The sequence below is a fragment of the Anguilla anguilla genome, chromosome 3 (genome assembly GCF_013347855.1).
Source record: "Anguilla anguilla isolate fAngAng1 chromosome 3, fAngAng1.pri, whole genome shotgun sequence".
Lineage (NCBI taxonomy): Eukaryota > Metazoa > Chordata > Actinopteri > Anguilliformes > Anguillidae > Anguilla > Anguilla anguilla.
Window position 1 is genome coordinate 54269320 of NC_049203.1, and position 20621 is coordinate 54289940.

At 41.9% G+C, this 20621-nt stretch overlaps 2 protein-coding genes across 2 annotated transcripts; one reads left to right on the forward strand and one right to left on the reverse strand.

Annotated features, from left to right (window-relative positions):
* Positions 1–5115: 5115 nt before the first annotated feature.
* si:ch211-153b23.3 lies at positions 5116–13370 on the reverse strand. The gene is made up of 11 exons (XM_035408756.1): positions 13318–13370; positions 10880–11057; positions 9085–10539; positions 8885–8977; positions 7474–7578; positions 7145–7254; positions 6850–7044; positions 6486–6648; positions 6216–6381; positions 5923–6017; positions 5116–5753 (listed from the first exon to the last, which is right to left on the reverse strand). The coding sequence occupies exons 2-11, from the start codon at positions 11034–11036 to the stop codon at positions 5668–5670; spliced, it is 2625 nt and encodes an 874-aa protein (XP_035264647.1). The 5' UTR covers positions 11037–11057; positions 13318–13370; the 3' UTR covers positions 5116–5667.
* Positions 13371–14722: 1352 nt separating this feature from the next.
* On the forward strand, positions 14723–20621 carry irg1l (immunoresponsive gene 1, like). Its single transcript, XM_035408748.1, has 5 exons — positions 14723–14774; positions 17170–17357; positions 17483–17575; positions 18203–18408; positions 19125–20621. The coding sequence occupies exons 2-5, from the start codon at positions 17280–17282 to the stop codon at positions 20050–20052; spliced, it is 1305 nt and encodes a 434-aa protein (XP_035264639.1). The 5' UTR covers positions 14723–14774; positions 17170–17279; the 3' UTR covers positions 20053–20621.

Sequence of the window (20621 nt, forward strand, 5' to 3'; positions counted from 1 at the left end):
GAGTATCTGGCATGAGGGGTCTGGGTGATCCTGAAAGGAAGTGGAAGATAGTGTTGGAATGTTGAAAGTAACAGACACAGGCTGGTTTGGGAACGTATGCAGAAATAAAGCATTTGAGCCCTCAGAGAGAGGACTACAGAGAAACAACTTACAACTGCCCTACACTGCATTGCGGACACCGAAGCACAGCTAATCTGGATTGTTCAATGACTAACCACAATGCACGCTATCCTTCAGTTTTACATACAAAATTAGGCCTGACTTGCAGTTGGCTTTCCAACTGATACCAAAGGCGTTGAATGGGGTTGAGGTCAGGGCTCTGTGCAGGGCAGTCAAGTTCTTCAAGGGCCCAACAATCATATTGTAACACCTGAGGTGTGCCTCAGTTTATCTCCTTGTCAATCAAGTATAGTAACAGCTTGAAGTGAGGGCGTTTAGTTGTCAATGTGATTGGCAAATATGTATAGAGCAAATAGGTTTTTATTGAATACGTTTCAGTGAGCCTTCATGACCTGTTTACATCATATGTTTCCTCATTGACTCTGAGAAGTGTTTCAAGAACATTGAGTATTTCCTTATTGGAAAACTCATGGCTACAAATGAGAAAAATTCAATTCATCAACATTACCGAACATGTAATCCTTCATGATGGCCTTCAAGGACAGAAGTTGGCACAGTTTTCAGAAACCGTAAGAGTGAGTGCTGGTAATTTTCTGTCAGCCTGGATACCTAAAAATAATTAACTAAAATGTCAATGCCCTTGTAATGCTGTCTACTTAATCTCAGACTGATGGGATGAAAAGTCAGACATACATCTAATGATTAGCTGTACAATTTGGCTTTCAGGTGTGCAGCAGAAGCAGAGACGAACAAGGTGATTTGAATAAAAGGTTTTTTTTTGTTGTTGCTTAAGTGTGTCAGTAATTTGATTTTTTCTTCCAACTCGGTGTCAACGCATCCTGCATGCCAACACATCATACAGTATGAGTTCTTCTAGTAATGACTAATGTACATGTGAAATCAAATAATCAAAAGAAAACTGCATCAATTTGAAGTGTTATCATATTGTAATCAGCTTTTTCCAGTCATGAAATAACCTCTGAAACATGTGCCACTTCTCAGGCTGATGAAATTAAGTTAATTTTTGTAGTCATGGGTTGCTTGAGATGTCAATCAACCGCATACTGTAAATATTGTCATGTCCTTGTATACCAAGCCATCTCGAACAACAATCAGATAAATGTAACAATGATTTGAATTAAATTAACAACATAAAATTCCATATAGATTTTAAAATGTTCCACGTTTCAAAATACATATTCTGTACTACAGGTTCCATAAAAAATATTAATCTGGTCTGATGACTCAATATATTGGTTCCTGAACAAAACAGAGATGGATGTTTTGTCCTTCATAGTGATGGGTTTAGAGCAGGGGTGTCTAGTCATATCCCAAAAGGGCTGGTGTGGGTATTGATTTTTGTTTAAGCCCCTGGTCTAGAGCTACAGAACTGGGACCTGTCAAATAATGAAACAAACAAGGCCAATTAACTAATTATGTAGCTGGTAATCTATTAATTATTCCTTCATGTTCTTAAGCGACATCTAACCACTTATCTTGAGTGAATGCCTAAAAAAATTAACTAGCAGATCCCAGTGAAAAAGAATTACATTTCTTTGAGGGTTTTTTTTTCTTCCTTTTTTGATATTTTTGTTTTTAGCAGTGAAGTGTATCACCCCAACACTGAAGATCAGAAGGAAAAGGTTTGCATTCTAGCTATGCAACTGCATGCAGCTTTTACAGTTTTGCAAATGCCTGGCTATCTAGATTGCAACACTAGCCAAATAGGGTAACATGTTAGACAAACTCATTGTAGCATTACATAAGAATGTCATGAGGAACTTTAATGAGTTACCTTAATTATAACTTACCCCAGCACCACTATAATGTATTCAGAGACATATTTGACTATAAACATATTTTAATTGCCAGAAATTAAGTGGCATTAAATTGTAGTCACAATGAAGAGACAGTTTTATATCAGAATACAACAGGTGCCACACAAAACTGATATGACCACACTCTTTCTAAAACAAAAAAAAGCAATACCACCTTCCTTCTTCCGGGGACCTATTCCAGTTTATTCTGACCATCTTTCCAATAATGGAAAGATCTCACCTTAGGCACCAAGCATAAAAATTGGGTCAAGTCTTAAAATTACTCAATTTGGAAAGAAAGTAATGTAATACTCCATATTTACTTATCTTTTCATTTCCTTCCTGGGGGAATAATCAGCGTAGTGTTGCTACTGAACCTTATTTATTGTTTCGGAGCTTCTTCCTGAAGCAGTATCTCTCTTGTTACATTCCAGTAGGGTTAGGGTTAGGGTTAGGGTTAGGGCTACTTATATCGCTGAGATAAGTTGTACTGCATCATTTCCTTTTAAGTGTATGTTTTTTCACAATTGAGCCATTGTGTGCAGACAAGGATATTTTAGATATTTACAGACATTTCTGATGACGTAAAAGCTTTATAAATTGCTGAGATTTATAATAGGGCTTTTGGAAGTTTATGGCCCATGCAATACAATCCACCAAAGTGCTAATGTGGCGCACACACATTACATAAATACTTGTTTCTGTCCACAAGGGATTTAACTCATATTTCTCAAGTGGGGTAAACATAGAAAAAAAATATGGAAAACATGTAATGCAGCAGTTATTAAGTTCTCTACCGGTACATGTATTTTTTCAATGTTTGTTCTGACCTGTCTTCGCGTTATTCTTTACTGTGTAACATTACACTTAACATTTAATACACTGATTTACTGGCTAGCATTAAATGTGAGTTTATGAAGTAGTTAGCAAGCAGTCATAACTTGCTATGTTCAGATAGACAGTTTATAGAGTGGGTGAGAGCAGCATCCATCTCTTTTTTTGTGCATTAGTAGGTGATATGTCACAGGTATGAAAGTATAAAGTTCATGTGACGTATGAAGTTAACCATGCATGATTAACACAATGGCAGCATTATGGGACCCTAAGTTTCGGGTAGTTAATGAAGTGACAAATTTGGTTAGCTTGCCAAGTGTTCTGTAAAACAGGAAGCAATTTTATTTTTGGTAACGGAGTTGCTGACTAACTCTTATAGTCATGAGGCACTGAAGATGATTGCATCAGCTCACAAAATCATGCTCCCAGCACCGCCTGATGGACAGCTTTCATCCAAACAAATTGCTTGTTTTGTATACATATTTACAGTCAAAACCAAAAAGTGTGTAACTTGAAAGCAGCTCATCAATTAATACTGTTGCTGCTGCGAGTAATCAGAGATACCATATTATGTGTGTGTTTTGTATTTAGGTTAAACTGATGGAAGCCACATGAATCTGATTACACACTCAGAATGTTAGCCTATAATCTACACAGGTTATGTGAATCAATACAGGCAAATCTCAACTCGAAACTCAATACAGACCTCTCAACTCAAATTTGAATTCAATGTGTTGTACCCGCATTTCCAAAATGCAGCAAACATTATTTTTCTATTTATTCATATTTTTCTGTGTGAAAAATGTAGAATCATATATTCATGGGACCTCTGGGACTAAACATTGTTTGTGCTTGTGCACTTCCAACTTGGCAGAATAGACTATAAAATAATCTGTTTATATGTACAGCCTCTGGAAACATGAAGGTGCTTTTAACTTGTAAAGACTTGACACTAAAACTGGCAGGTCAACAAAAATTTAATACACTATAACTGTAATAATATTTTTTTAACTCCAGAAAGTGAACTCTCCTTTTAAAACTTCCTTTAGAGTTACTTCTAATCTTTCCTTTGGAAAAGGTACTTACCCTAACATGTCCAATAGCCACACAGTGTTTAATGTGTATACTTTCCGTTGTTTTTAAGTGAACATCAAAGTCCTCTGGAGGAACTTTTCTGAAAGTAGAATATATACTGACATAAAATGCTCAAGATCAAACAAGTTCTTAAGAATATATGGGCAGATAAGCAGGCTATTGGTGCTTTCAGATACTGCAATTAAAATTAAAATAAAAAACATTTCATGTGATGTATGGCTTTACATTTTTTTTATTTTGTCTTTACATACAAGAAACAAAAATTAAATACTCACTGAAATACCGGCTCTTAACCATGAATTCTAGTGACTAAATTGTAGTTATCAAAATTTTAGATTGGTTATGGATATTTTGTTTCATTTCTTTAGTGACATTTTCGAACAGCCTGGGTGTGTTAATTAGACTATCGTTCCATTCCGACAGAGGTGTTTCTGACAAACTATTATCAAAATTCCTAGAAAGTACGCAATTAGGCTATAACCAACCTAAACTTTCTGATAACTAAAAGGTGGTCACTTGAAATGATGAAAAACAGAGGAGGCATTTCAGTTTTAGTTTCTTTGTATTTACCTTTTTTTTACCTGTGGTAATTGGCCAGTAATTTGATATTGGGACTGTGAAAGGAATCGTTACCATTTACAATATATTGCAATATGTTCTATTTCTTTAATAGAAGCCATTCAAGACAAAGGCGCTACAAATCCCTGTGGGGGATCCTGGCTATGGTATCAGCTCACATACAATGCAGAGACACGCAGTCGTGGATTTTCCCATTGTGCACCAGCGTGCGAGTGGTGTAGGCTGATCATAAGCTGCAGGGTGAATGAACGGGCAGCATGGGGACAACCACAGTGAAGCTGTAGGCGAATTGTGAATGAAAACGGCTGGGTGGGAGCATCACCAGACAGTTCTGGGGTCTGCGTGTGTGTCAGCGCCGGTGTTTGCTGCAGCCGGCTGGGACAGGCTCTTCAGCTCGGCTGTTTGTTTGTGGGCCCAGCTGTGGGCCCATTATTCTCAGGCTGTGCACTGATGTGTCAGGCATATGCCAAGACAGGCTGAGCTTCCAGTGTACCTTGGGTGCCACGGCACACTAGTATACGGTGTAAATGTATACTATGGAATAAGGAGTGCATAAATCAAAGGAATTTTTTTAACATATGAACATATGTGAATGGTTCATTTTGCTGAATTTTATTAAACAATTTTATTAAATGACACACAAGCTGGATACACAACGATTGCGCAAATCTGCTTTCCTTTTACTTTTATTCATGATTTATAGTACATCAATATGTATGCCCAATGCAGGCCCAATTTACATAGATTCCATTTAGTAGATATATATATATACAGTATATTATGTATGCATGCTTGTATGCACGTAGATATGTCTATTATCTTCCAATAAATATAAAAACATATAACAGTATTTTAAATAAAAGCAGTGTTGCCCATTAAAAGTGCATCTTGCTAGAGTGCTTCGTCATTAATATTTTCATTTCATCAATGCTATATTTGAGTGCACACATTGCTTACGTGAACAGATGGATCTATACTAAATACAGTAGTGTGACATATTCATCTCATCATTCAATTTTCATATTTTGTTAACTTCAGCCCATAAAAATAAATAACACAGATGCCTAAATATTATTTGTGACAATTTCCTACCCTCTACATATTTGCTTATTGCACATGTTTCACAATATTAAGTTAACATTAATGTGTGAAGGCCAGGGTGGGGCGGGGGGTGAAGCAGGAACACTGCTGATTTGGGTATGTCGATGGTGGGGAGGTGTGCTCACAGCATGCTGTTCTTTACTCTCTCAAATATGTTCCTGACCTTGACTGCCGGCACACATCCTTCTCTCAGGATGCCGATGGTACCTGGAAGCACACAGACCCCAGTGGCATTCCTTAACTGGTCACTTTTTGCATTTCACCTGAGTTTTACATAGCCCCGAGATTCCTCAGAGCCCTCAGAGTGAAGATACATGAAGGTAACAGTAGAAGACAGTACACTGTACAGTAAAGACAGAACCTTCTGCTACTTTACCTTCATCAATCTTCAAACAGTTGACCACGGTTGATGCCACCACTTCATTTGACTCTCCATCGCACAGTACTCCTTGTATCTTGTGTCCAAGGCGTCTATACCAAAAGAAGCGATTGTATACACTTCTCCATGAACATGAGCAGCTTCATCCACATCTTGACAGATTGGCATGACTACATTACTATGTAACAGGTAAGTATGCCATATAATGATATCTGTTCCACCATCACTATCAAGACAGGAGCAGGAAGACAGACACATACACACTCATTGCATTCCTGGAAAACACTCACGTGACAACCATATCATGGTGGGTGCTGTCTGGCTCCCCACTGGGGTTGGCAGATGTGATGGCAAGGGGCCCAGTGATATCACAGAGGTGCACCGTGACCGTGTGGTCAGGTACGCGGATCATGATGCTGTCTTTCGTTCCAACGCGGTCATAGGCTGGTCCAACTCCTAAACACATATTCAGAATCAACCCAAGAACACTAAGCGCTACCATTAAAAATACTAAAGATACAGTCACAAGTAGGAAAGATGATTGACTGTCTCTCTGTCACCTAGTTTGAATAGCCACTCCCCCTTGGGAACGATGCAGCTGATGCCACCAGGGTATACGTTCTTCATGAACTCCCACAACAGGGGGCTGAAGGGGGGTTTGGCTGCCATCAGCTGCTCCACACTGCTGATGCAGATACAGATAGGCTTCTCTGCTGGGCGGTCCTGTGGATGAAGAGGTGTGGAGGACAAAATGTTCATAACCCCACCCTTAAAATTAGCACTGCCTCAGCGCACTTCAAAACAAAGGTTTTAGAGTCACAGATAATCAGGCACTGATTAATTGTAACATCTGCTCCAGAAAGCTATCGACCACTGTTATGCCAGACGTGCCTTCATCAGGCACACACAATCCACGGCCCTCACCTTTATGTTGTAAATCTTCTCAATGGCTTTAGGGTTCTTGCAGGAGGCTGCCAGGGCATACACGGTGTCTGTGGGGATGCCACACACCCCGTTCTTATCCAGCAGCCGCGAAATGCTCAGCAGCCCACTGGTCAGGCGGGAGTCAGCGATGGGGCAGGGGAGAGGTGGTGCCGCTTCTTTCTTCTTCTTTTCATCCTGTACACAGAAAATATTGTGAGATAAGCAGTGAGATCCCCCTCCATGCCAGCAGCCAGGGCTGAACGAGATAAAATATACGAGGAAAAGGCAGACTAACCTTAAACACTGGAGGGCCTGTTGGCATCAGGTCCTTGGAGAAGATGCAGTTGGCCATCGAGGCGAGGGCTCCATACAGACAGATTATGGAGAATATTGCCAGCATAGCAACTGTAAGACAAGCACAGGAGTTTGAAAAGCAGACCCCCCTACCATTTACTGACTTACCCAAGGAGTGTGGTACAGTTCTTAGATATTTCAAATTGCTCTATAGTGATGTCACTGTTTTGTGGTGCAGAATCATTGTGACTCCTTAGGTCATACAAGGTTTGTATTTTTAAAGAATCTTAAAATCTCATAATTATTTTGTGTAACATATGAAGATCTTACTTTCCAGCTGGTAGGGCAGTCTGCCAACGGTGGAGAGGAGAAAGCAGACCAGTATGACCTCCATCACAGTGGTCAGTGTTAGTAGGACCAGGTTCGCATAGGCAGCTGTGTACAGAGGGGCCAGAACATGATAGTCCCATGAAAATTAGTCACCAATGTATTAATGGTTCCACCATATCAATCGATACCTATAACCACTATAAATACATACAGGAGATTAGGGGTAGATGAAAAAAGTTTCATTTGACAAATTCAAATGGATTAGCCTGTCATGACTTCTTCAACCCTTTGAAGAGCATGTTATTGGGATTTTGTTTTTAAAATTTTTTTATTTTATTTATTTTAAGTCAGTGTTCTAGAACTGCATTGCTTTCAATTATCAGTAATGATTGTTACATCAACATTAGAATATTCAGTTAAGAATATACTAATCACATATTTGTGATCTTACACCTTTAAAAGGGTTAAAAAATAAAAATAAAAAAACAAAATTGCTACATCAGAACCACAGCCAAGAATAATCTGCAGTGGCATTTAGCTTACATACCAGCTGTAAAAAATATTTGAACAGCTGCATAGCGATGTTGTTGTCAGGATGCGTGGGGGGACCCAAACGCAGAGGGCAAAAATACAAAAACTCCAAATGAATGAGAACAAGACTTTACTAACAAGGGGGGAACAAAGGGAACAAAAAGCCTCTCAGGGCAACCTTAACAAATGACGGAAAACTTCAAAACGCAGGAACAAATAAAATTCAGAAAATACAAAACACACAAGGGAACTAGAACATTGGCAGGAATACATGGAGCAGGTACATGCAGAGGCTTCGCACAAACAACCAGACATTACCACAAGGATCCAGCACCTGAGTCAAGCAAGAGGGAAACTTAAATAGAACAGACACTGACGAGACACAGGAGGGCACCATGAACAATCAGGCCACAGAGAGGGAAGGAAAAACGAGACAACCAGCAAACACTAATTGGATAATGGAAAATAATCATACAATTAACACAGGGGGAGCAGGACACAAAACAGAAGTGCCGCCATCTGGCGGCCCAACAGGGAAAACGCAGACAGGAAGACCGGACCATGACAGTTGTTACTTTACTTTTTGTTACACCTGGCTAAATACTTTATGGAACCCTTTGCAGTTTTTAACTCAAAATGCAAATTGTAGTCCTCCTAAAGTGACTTGATGATTACAAACCTGAATTCTGAAGGGAAGTAATACTTTTTTTCATCATTTCACAACATTTAAATTATGTACAGGTGGCTTGCCCACCCCTCCCATTCCAATATTGTTTTTTCTATATTAACAGATTATAATGTTATAGTGTTAGGGTTCTTTTCAGCAGAGCATCCATATCACTGCATTACCCCAAGAACCTTTTAGTGCCTTTCTACTTACCAGCAAGCATGAGGAATCCATTCACTACAAGGAATGCGATTGCTCCAGCTGTAAAGCCATATGCTGAACCAGCAGAAATACCAAGCTCCGGGCCTAATGAAAAAATAAAGGCATTTATATTAACTACATGGATGCTATATTACTGTTATAGTAACTACATGGATGTTTGTAACGTGTGACGTCATACAGTCGGCTCTCACCTGCAAACCGATACCAGGTCCAGGTGGCCCAAATGGCTGCATAGAGCAGAGGTATCACCGAGCCAAACCGCCGGCCGCCTTGGACCTGCAATCGGCTGACATACACCTGAACAACCGCGCCCGAGATCAGCACCCAGGGCACGGTGAGGTGCAGGAAGGCGGGATTGGGCTGGCTGGCGTGGATGGCAGAGAGAGCCGCCACCCCATTGGTGAGATAGAACAGGGTATCAGGCAGTTCTGCGGCTGTGTGTCCAGTGGGAGCCTGCTGCCATGCTCTACCCCTGAGAACAGACAGCGCCCTCAAGAGGTTGTCCATAGACACGGGCTGCGGCCCCACAAAAATCAGTGCCTTCTCTGCTATGGTGTTGATCAAGCGGGCAAAGGTGCCATAGAAGGAGAGGGCGGTGAAAAGGGAGCATGTGACCCCGAAGAAGACATAGTAGCCCTGAAGGGGGATCTGGGAGATGGTGGAGACTGTGAGCAGGAGGAAGAGGCCGTTATGGAGCAGCTCTAGGGTGTCCATGTTCAGGCTCAACAAGCAAAGGATCATCGCTGCAGCCAGGAAGAACCAATCACCCACCATGGCCTCCCTAGCACCAGCTGGTACCTTTCCGTCCATCAGGACCGACAGCACAAACTCCTCCCAAGATTTGACCAGCCAGTAAGTGCAGTGCAAGCCGAACTTGGTGGCATGGTAGCAGTCTTGGCGGAGGTAGCTGTAGTAGCTGGAGAGCAGCTGAGCCCCGGAGATGATGGAGACCCATACGGCCCCCACGGCGAAGGACGGGACATAGCCGAAGCAGTAGAAAGCAAAGATGAAGGGCGATACAGTGTCACAGAAGAAGCCCAGTGCCATGGGCTCAGCATATTTGGTGTTCTTCTTCTTCTCCTGCCCCAGGCTCTGGGAGCTGCTGGAGTTGGCCGTGCCCAATAGGAGTACATTGAAGAGCGGGCTCCCAAAGCCCTTCAGCGCGTAACGCTGGGACACACCCTTGATCAACAGTGTAACCGACCCATAGATGGCAAACAAGAGGATGAGCAGCTCTAGCACCCCGGACACCACCAAGGCCCACCGGCCCACCAGCCCAACCGCCTCAAACACCAGGGCGCCGGTGATAGCCCCAAACACAAAAGGCATAATGTAGTTGACTGTGGCGGAGCAGAAGGCCAGAATAAATGACAGGAGTGTGTAGGGAACGAGCCCCGCGATGGCGGACTGGCTGATGGGAGGGGAGAGCCACTCAGGACTCCCCAGGGTGGCATTAAGGTCTTCGGCTAATGAAACGTTGCCTGACAGGGAGGTGGACCCCCCAAGGAAGATCCTGGTGGCACCATAGCTGCTCCACAGTGCCGCATAGCCAACGAAGGATGTCCCGCTTAGGTGGTCATACTTGCGGAAGGACAGCAAGCCAGCCAGGAGTTGGCACACTCCTCCTATGAGAATGAGATGAACGCCTGCACACACACGCACATACACACAGACACACAGAGATATATACACGTACGTACGTACACGCACACACACACACACACGCACACACACAAACACACATAGAGAGCCGGAGGAGGGAGAAATAGGAGACATCTATAAGTGTCATCTGACACTAGTGTAAATTCTATATTCCTCTTGTGTTGGAGAGAAGTGTAAGAAACTATATGAGTCACACAATATTTTCCATTACGTTCAAACATTTGGTTGCCACGTAAATATTAGAAAAACTTTTTTTTTCATCAGGTGATTTCTCCCTGATGAAAAATGATGTTATGAAATGTTACAAAGTTCAACCTGCCTTACCTGCCAGAATGTCCTCCACCCCCTGTGCTGGAATGCCAGTACGTGCTCCGTTAAAGTTCTGCAGCAGCACCAGGAATGCACTGATCCCATTGGCCAGCAAGCCAAGCGTCCCTGGCTCCCCATAGAAACTGGCAGGAAATCCATCTGAGATTGTCATTGTGATTGTCTAATGAAGTTGCTAGGAAACAGGTTTTTTTTAAAGACAGAAAAAAGAAAAAGCAATAATATTATAATATGTTTTAAGTAAGAACTGCTACTGCAGGTGGCAAAACATTTATGATTTAATTCAAGCAAAAAATGAAACCCTGAGTGCACTTGTTTTTCAAAATATATTGCTCTCATGAAATATTAAACAATTGTGACTGGTTGTTAGAAATGTTAACTGCCGCATATATCAAATATACTTAGATTACTAGTTATCAAAATATAAATATAAATTAGAAACATAATACAATTATAAAATAATACAATTTCAGAAAATACAATTGATGTTTTACTTTTATCAAAATTACTTCAAGACTGAATAAATACATTAAGAAACAGTATATCTAAACCTGCATGCCCTCTACATACAGAAAAAGAACAGACATTCAAAAAGTGAAGGAAAAAAAAACATCCCCAGTGTTCTCTCCTTAAAGGGCTGATAGATAACTATGACTTTCAGACATTAAAAATTTTGGAACAATGCTATCCAAAGCCATATAAAATGATTCAAAAGAAGAATGGCATAGGGGAAGATCATAATAATAAGAAATCGCACTAGTCTATTAATGTTTGTGTACTGTTACACACTTGTGTCTTTATAATTCACCTCTTATGCTTTATTCTTAAGGACCCCAAACAGAAATGTTTTAGAAGATGATTCAGCTTAGCTACTGAATACCTGTGATAAAAATATTAAATTTAGTTCTGCCTCTGACAAATGAGATGATCAGATAATGATTGTTAACTCCACTCAGTATTGAAATATTTGATTTCAAACATGGAATCTTCAGCAACTATTACTTGAGAATAAAAATAAGATTACTCTTGTCCCGGGGTGGAATGTCCAGGAGTAGAAAATAAAAGTTCTGCCATGTGTTTCTTCCACCGATGAAGCTGGCTCATTTCACTAATTAGTTCTACATGCTGGCTGAAGTATTGTACTAATTAGCAAATCCAGGTGACTGGAACAAAATACGGGGAGGGGTTTTTCTTTCTGAACCTGGATTTTCCTGCTCTGTTCTTGTTTTACCATAGGCTCAGGGCGTTCAACTTTTAACTCCAAATGGCTCCAGTGATCAGGATACTTAATCGTTTGATAATCTATGAGGACCTCAGTGTCTTATTTGCCATTGGAAATTCACCTTTGATGTTTCGGGAGCTGAGAGAGAGAAACAGGTATGGGCCAATCCGAATAAACAAAGGGATAGATAATCAGCATTCCCTCTCTCAAAACAATATGTGGATCCACCCGCTGACATCTTATTCTTCCACCACTGTATCTCATATGTAATGTATAATAAATTATCCAAATGTCTTGGATCATAAATATGTTATTACATTTATGCCGTTTTTATGCATAGGTGTCTACACTTTTTTCCCCTTTCACTTTAACCATAATTTTTTGGACATTTATTATTATTATTATTTTTTTCTAGTCAGACAGAAATTTCCTGAATGGCTGTTTGTGAATGGTAAAACAGGCAAATACAGGCTGAGAGTGTCTGAAATAACATTACACAGTTGAGAGACTAAGCAAATACCTCAGAGACTAAGAGGAGTGAAGAGCCTGCTCTCGGGTAAAGTGTGCCATAATAATATCCAGACACAGGTGGCGCTATTGAGCAGCCAGACAGAAGGTTGCTGCATCTGAGTACTGAAAATCAAACCTCAGAGGGGAGAGAGGAAGAGCCATCCCACAGGACTGTATTACAGAGGACACACCTGCCTAAGTGTTTCTTTCAGTTTGCCACTGTAGTAGATCATGGACACAGAAAAAGACACCCGGTCAGGAATTTAAATGAAAATACAGACGGCAGTCCCGAGCAGCAACAGTTTGGTCTACTCCCACCTCAAATTAACTAACTGGCTGACTGACAGACCCAGGCATGTCCAGGAGCAATCTCTCGCAATGGTACGTGCCATTTTCTGTACACTAAACTCTGTGGTCTGTGTGCAAGTACCGGCAATTAATGTGCAGCACAATTTACTTTCTGAAAATAAATCTTACCCACTGATTTATTGCATTTTAATATACTGTATTATTATGTTACAGTTCACCATTACCAGAGGACCATTTCTTTAACAATTTCAATGGAATGCCCAGGTAGGTTTATTTACATTATCGTACATTAAATTTTTAAATTACTGGCCATGTATATTATCATATACAATTATTGCAAAGTTACTCAATTATATATAGTGCAGTACGAAGTCAGTATTGGAAATGTGTTTACCTGGTAGAGATGCTCTGTCCAAAGTGTGAAATGAACTAGGGGTGTTGCCCCATCACTATTTATAGGCCAAATGCCCTACCAGTGAAGCAGGAAGAGTGCAGAAATATGGTGACCACCCCCAGCTTCCATCACCCTTGACTGCCACCCCTACACCCACCCATCTGAATCATTTACCAACATTCAATACCATTTACTTCCTGCTCCAGATGATAAGTCCCCGACCAGAATATTAAAAAAGGAGTGTTTTGGGAATTCCTGCCCTTCTTTCTGCTGAGGTGCATTAGTGATGCTGGGAAGTCAGGGACTATATAAAAGGGGAATCCTTCCCCTCATCAGCACAGCAGCACGTTCCTCAAGCCTTGACATCTGACAAACTCTCAGAAAGAAGGAGAGAGAAAGAACAAGAGGAGAAGACATCAGAAACAAGGCAAGGAAAGCCAGAACAGACAGAGTGCACAGATAGACAGTGAGGTTTGCGTACCTTCAGTACATCGCACATTGACCAGAGTGACATTATGTGGTCTACACTGAAGGTGAGTACCAGTGCTCTATCATAGGGCGTTTGAGGCACTGACTTGATGTCATTAAGGTGCATTTAATGTGTAAGTTCAAGGCACTGATTCAATGTCATTAAGTTGTATTTACTTTGTGAGTTTATGCAACAAGGGTTCTGGGGCCAGCGTATGTTTCAAGTTTGTTCCCTTAGCCTGTGACTCATTTTATTGGATTGTGAGCAACTGTGAACAATTTCTCAGTTGTTCACAGTTGCTCACAAAGAATGATTGTCTCACATCCAAATGTGAAAGACAGGGGTTACAGGCAGGAATGGGCAGATTAAAGTTTTTGCTGACCATATGTCATATGTCTGCAGTTGTAGTTCCATTACATTAGAGGCAGTTAGCAGACTCCCTCATCCAAAGTGACTTATACAACATTTTTTTTTACATAGAATTTACATTGGATCTATTCATACAGTAAGATATATACTGAAGCAATGCAGGTTAAGTACCTTGCTCAAGGGTATAATGGCACGGTTCTACCTGGGAATTGAACCGGTGACAAGACTAGCTCCATACCCATTATACTACACTCCCTCTCGTTGGTCCATTGGTCTCTCTGGCTGATATGTTGACACTTTCTGGATTCCAGGACAGACTAATTGGCAGGGCAGGCAGGGCAGGGCTATAAATGTGTTCCAAATTCCTTCAGTAATCATTCTTGGAAAGACCACTATATAAAACCTTCTACTCTTTCATACTTTTTTGTGGTAAAATACACATTGTTGATAAAGATAAGACTTTTACTTTGGGTGTAGAGGTAGAGAGTGTCAAATGAAAGCAACTTGTTCAATACAGAGTGTGAAAAGGAGACTTACCTGTGTTACCTATGTTTTCTGTTTCAGAGGTCTTCCAGATATTCTTCTGTCATCCGAAGGCTGCATAAATCTGCTCTAGAAGGTGGGGTTAGTTCCTGGGCTGAAGACGGCTCAGCTCTCTTCCCTCTCCTGCTATATCAGTCCTTTCTTATTGTTCTTTATTGACACTTTCATCAGAAGAGTGACAGGACATACTAGACCTAACTTTTCCATGTTCTCCACAGACAGGAAATTGTGGCTTTCCTTAATGTCGTCTAAGCCCAGTGCAAATACTTTTTTTTTTTTAAAGCATGCTCAGTATTTTCTCAGAGGTGAAAACTGCCGGGCAGCTGTGTAGCAGAGGTTTTTAAAGTGTACTTTTTATCGAGGACATCCTCTCTTGGGCTGTACTCGAGTGAGTTACTTAACCAGAGTTCCGTCTGTAAATATCCAGCTGTGGTCAGTGGAGTATGTTCAAAAACTTCACCCCAGAAAAAGGCAGGAGTCCAAAGGTAATATTTTAGACAGTGATAGAAGGGCTGCAGGAAATCACTTTGTGTTTAGGGCCACTTCTAAAAATTTAATGAAAAAGGAAAAATGCAAGTTACTGCGCTCACACTTAAATTGGCTGGGTAAATGCCAGATAAAGTAATGAATAAAAGAAAAAAGAAGGCTCTGCGCACCGAAAGATGCCCCAAACATGCTTAAAGCACTACGTTTTTAATGGAAGACTATGACAATGTTTCAGCGTTGGCTTTTGTCAGTGTGAAGAAACTGTAAAACGCAAACACTAAAACGTTTGTCATAGTCTTCTATTAAAAACTTTTCTCTTTAAGAGAGTTTGAGGCATGTAGCAGCCAATAGTGTAATAACTACCGTTAATGTAATAACTGCCAATAACGTAATAATTTTTCCGTTCTTAATGTAATAAAAGCCGATAATGTAATAACTGACCAATAATGTAATACATTTTCTGAACCAACAACGTAATAACTTTTTGCATATAATGTAATAAGTTATTACATTATTGGCTGGTTATTACATTATTAGCTGGGTTTTTAAATAAATCATAAAAAATGTAATAACAGGAGCCGATAATGTAATAATATACTTATATCGCTTTTTAAAATTTATTTATTGGCTATAAAGTGTCACACTTCTATGACACTTACCCTTGCTTCCTCTTTCAAATAGCTGCTCAAAAACCTGACCACACGCACGTGCGCACACACACACACACACCTACTCTCTCTTTAGGAATTATGACTATTTATTTGTTTGTGGTGCTTGGTTAGACTTATCTCTAGCCCTGCCTTCTACTCCTTAACCATTTGAGTACCAAATGAAGTGCGAGCACATATGTTTGCAAACACAGACAATTACTCATGTCATATAATATGAAATTTATACCTCTTTGAAGATGCTTTGTCCACAAATACAAAGACCACCGTTTCTTTTCATGAAAAATGTCATCTTTAATTAAATGTATTTAAATAACTTTTTCAAGCAAACTATTTCAACCACACTATTATAGCTATTCAGCACTCTCTCTCTCTCTCTATGTATATATATACCAAACCTGACTCCTGAAAGGTTACATGAAAATGTATTACCAAATCAGAATCCTTGCCCTATTGACATCCCTGGCTATTTGAATACAGTCATGACAAGCTCAACAAAGAGTCTAAAACCGAAACAAATGATATCTATTGTTCATTCTTTTTTATTTTTGCCATTTTCTCCAATTTTAGTCGTTATACCAATTCTCTGTGTGTATCACGGTCCTGGTCGATGCGCTATCCTCTGGTGGTCTGGGGAGCATATAATGGGCCAGCTTGGTACAGACAACAGACCATCACTAAATTTCAAATAGTATCCAGCAGGAGCAGAAGCTGATTCCAGCCAGATTCCATCTTAGTCTGGTAGCTGGATTTTCCACCAGGATGTTAAACAATGCTATTAACGGAAGCCTACTAATTACAGATAATGATAATTAAAATGAAATGTGATAATTCATGCTGATGTGCAGAGATAGGGGTCAGGTGGGGCTTGAGCCTGTTGGGCAAGTGAGAATTTGTTCTGGGTGAGGCCCAGAGAAGGCTGGTCTCTTCCCTTTTTATGTACATTTTGGTTTTGTCTACATCGTTTTACAGTTATAAAGAAAATAACTCTAAAATAATGAATTTAAAAAATAAATTGGGATGAAACCAAAGGCTGCAGTTTTCACACCTTTCAATATACTTCTGCCCAATTGTGAAATTCATAGAGATTATAGACTATTTCATACAGATAGCCTGCTAATTACAAAATACTAATTACCTAGTTATTGATGTTATTGACACCTACAATGACCTATTCATTCAAACTTCAAAACAAGATTTAATGTATACATATGTACAATAACATAGATTTTAATATAAAAAGGACATTTTATTATTTTAAATGCAATGTCCTCCAGTGTGTCCTATAACATGCCTGAACAACAAATGTTTTGTCAGTGGCGGAACGTCCAGCCCCAGATGACACGGTGACCGGCAGTTTTGGCGCGTTCATCCATGGCGTGCGGCCAGACCAGCTCTCCCAGACGGTGCTGCGGCGGAGTAAAAGGATGGTGCTGGACAGCATTGGCGTGGGTCTCCTGGGTAGCACCACCCAGGTGTGCCAGCTGGCACTGCAGTACTGCCAGGTGAGAGCACTTTGCCAGGTACAGATGCACAATTCAAACACTAGGGGGCAGATTGACTGAGGATAGCATTAATTAGTCCATTTGTACAATGTATTCAGTCTGTAACCTGGCCTCTATCCCTCCAGCACATGTACGCCCCTGATGACATCAGCTCCATCTATGGCCACAGCGGCGTCAAGCTGTCCCCAACGCTGGCCGCGTTTGTCAACGGAGTGGCGGTAAGTGACACTGAACACGTCCAATGACCCATACGGCCACAGCCATGCCATTGTCCCCTCATCACTTCCCTGAGCAGCCCGGTGTTTAAATGTTACAGTGCCACTAGGTATAGTTGTAGACCAATGAAAAACAAAATAGGAGTCAAATAGTGAGGTGTGACTTTGAGTGAGAGGCTTTGGGAATATCCTCCCTGAGAACCTGACAACTGAGACACAACACTGTGACTGAATTTTTATTCATTTTCCTTTCTCTAGGGCACCCATCCCCAATGCTGTAATTTGGGCCAGCTCTCAGTTTCCTAAGAGAGCCCAGGCCTTGTCTTGATCTCTGGCCCTGGCATTATTGTTATAAGGAGCCAGACAAGGCTATTTTCTAGCCTGGCTCACACATATGTGTGTCAGGTACCATTTCTACAATGCCGGAGCTCTTATGTATGAGCAGTAACATGAAGGCTCTTCCCCAAGACCCACAGTGCATTACATGACCTGGCACACTGTTTCTTGCATTAAAACTGAGTGGAAAAAATACTACTTGGTATCTTGCTCTGCTGACATCATTTTGTAATGTATTATTACAACAGAGGAATATTTGAATATCCTTTAAAACTCTGCCCTTTTGCCCAACAGACTCACTCAATGGACTTTGATGACACCTGGCACCCAGCTACACACCCTTCTGGGGCAGTGCTTCCTGCCCTCCTGGCCATTTCTGACATGTTGCCCAGCAACATTAAGCCAAGTGGGTTGGACTTCCTCTTAGCCTTCAACGTGGGCATTGAGATCCAGGGCCGACTGATGAGGTTCTCCAATGAGGCACAAAACATCCCTAAGAGGTAAGGTTCTCCTAACTCTGTCCCAAATCTCATATGCAACCTATTGTGTCTCCTGCCTCACGCACACTAAGTAGTGATCTCTTCCTGTGAGGTTGAGAAAGGTTGTCCCTCAAAAAAACAGGAAACAGCGTCCACAGGATGAGACCCTCCACACTCTGCTGTGCTAATTTATGGCTACATCTCTTGTTTTTACAGTGTGAATGACACTTTGTTCACAATACTACATTGTATTAACCTAGCAGGTGCTCTCATCAAAAATAACTATGCTAAGCAAGAACCATAATACAAATAAAATCCAAAATATACATCCTGAATTAACAAGCTCTAAGGATGAGGGCAGGTCTGCAAACACTGCCAACCAAACAGGTTATTCTCCAGCTTCTTGCTCCCTCTTGCTGGCAGAGACAGCAGGAATGTTTAACTGAAGGCTCCTTCACACAGACGTTTACAGAGGGAAATTATTTCTCCGGCCTGCCCTGTTTATGTTGGTGTAGTGAGAATGAAGTACAGTGAGCAATAATGTGTTATTTCCTCAGTTGCCTCTGAAATTCTGGGAGCCCCAAAATCAGACACAAATAGGCAAGCACATACCAGACCTGGGACAAACATTGCTGGGCTATTACCAGTCAATACACATACTGTAGTAACACAGCTGGTGAGGAGAACATGCAGTTCCCATTGGTCCAACCCTCCTCCCTCTCTCTTTCCTCTCTCAGGTTTCACCCCCCCAGTGTGGTGGGAACTATGGGCAGCGCTGCTGCCTGCGCCCGTCTCCTGTCCCTGGAGCGCGCTCAGTGCAGCCACGCCCTTGCCATTGCCGCCTCCCTGGCAGGTGCCCCGATGGCCAACGCCGCCACCCAGGCGAAGCCGCTGCACATCGGGAACGCAGCCCGGTTCGGCCTGGAAGCGGCGCTGCTGGCGTCCCGCGGCCTGGAAGCCAGTCACCTGGTGCTGGACGCCGTGCCGGGCGTGGCTGGCTTCAGCGCCTTCTACGAGGACTACGCCCCACGGCCGATGCCTTCTCCCGAGGAGGCGGAGCCCCGCTTCCTGCTGGAAGAGCAGGATATAGGCTTCAAGCGCTTCCCTGCACACCTGGGCATGCACTGGGTGGTGGATGCCGCTACCTCAGTGCACAAGCTGCTGGTCAGTGCCGAGGGCGGAGCTTTCTCCCCAGGCCTCATCAGAGAGGTCCTGCTGAGGGTGCCGCCCTCCAAGTACATCAACAGACCCTTCCCCGAGTCAGAGCACCAGGCCCGCCACTCCTTCCAGTTCAATGCCTGCTCTGCCCTGCTGGACGGGGAGGTGACGGTACAGTCCTTCTTGCCCGCTGCATTCCAGAGGCCCGAGCTGCGTGCCCTGCTCTCCCGCGTGCGGGTGGAGCACCCCCACGACAACCCCGGCAACTTTGACCGCATGTACGGAGAGGTGCAGGTGAAGCTGGTCGGCGGGGACGTCCTCACTGGCCGCTGCGACACTTTCTACGGACACTGGCGCAACCCGCTCACCGATGAAAGCCTCCGCAGGAAGTTCTGTGCCAATGCTGGTGCCGTGTTGCCCCAAGAGAAGGTGGAGGGCCTGATGGAGACGGTGGAGAGGCTGGAGCAGCTGAGAAACTGCAGCCCACTCCTGGAGCACCTGCAGTGAGTGGTGCTGTCCAGCGGGGAGAGACATCAATGTAGCAATGTAGAGTTCCCGCAGTTTCCCTCTCTACCCACAGCCACCCTCTCCCTGTCTAAATAACAGCGTTACTTTCGTAAGACTGGGGTTTCTACACACTGAGTATGTGCACAGACTATAAAAAGTGGAACTTAAAGCACCAGAACAGAGTAAAAAGTAATACTAAATGTATTGCAAAACGCCAGCTCCAAGTTCCACTGATGCACATTAAATTGCAATGGTCTTAAATCTGAGAATCAATTCTGTAAAAACTGGTTTCAATCAAAATTGTTTAATTGAAAATAAGATGAACCATGCTGAAGTGATGATCCCATTCCCTGTGAATCAGTGACTGTTCTATATTCTTATGAATGCCACTAAAAGATTTATGACCTTGAAATACTGTCTGTAAAGTTAACAATAAATCCCATATTTTGTAATGATCAGTGATATAATCTTGAAAAATCATTTACTGTACTTTCAGAAAGGGTTTGTGTTCATCTGTAGCAATGCAACTGTATGTTCTGTAAATATATGCTAAATTAATATTTGTTAAC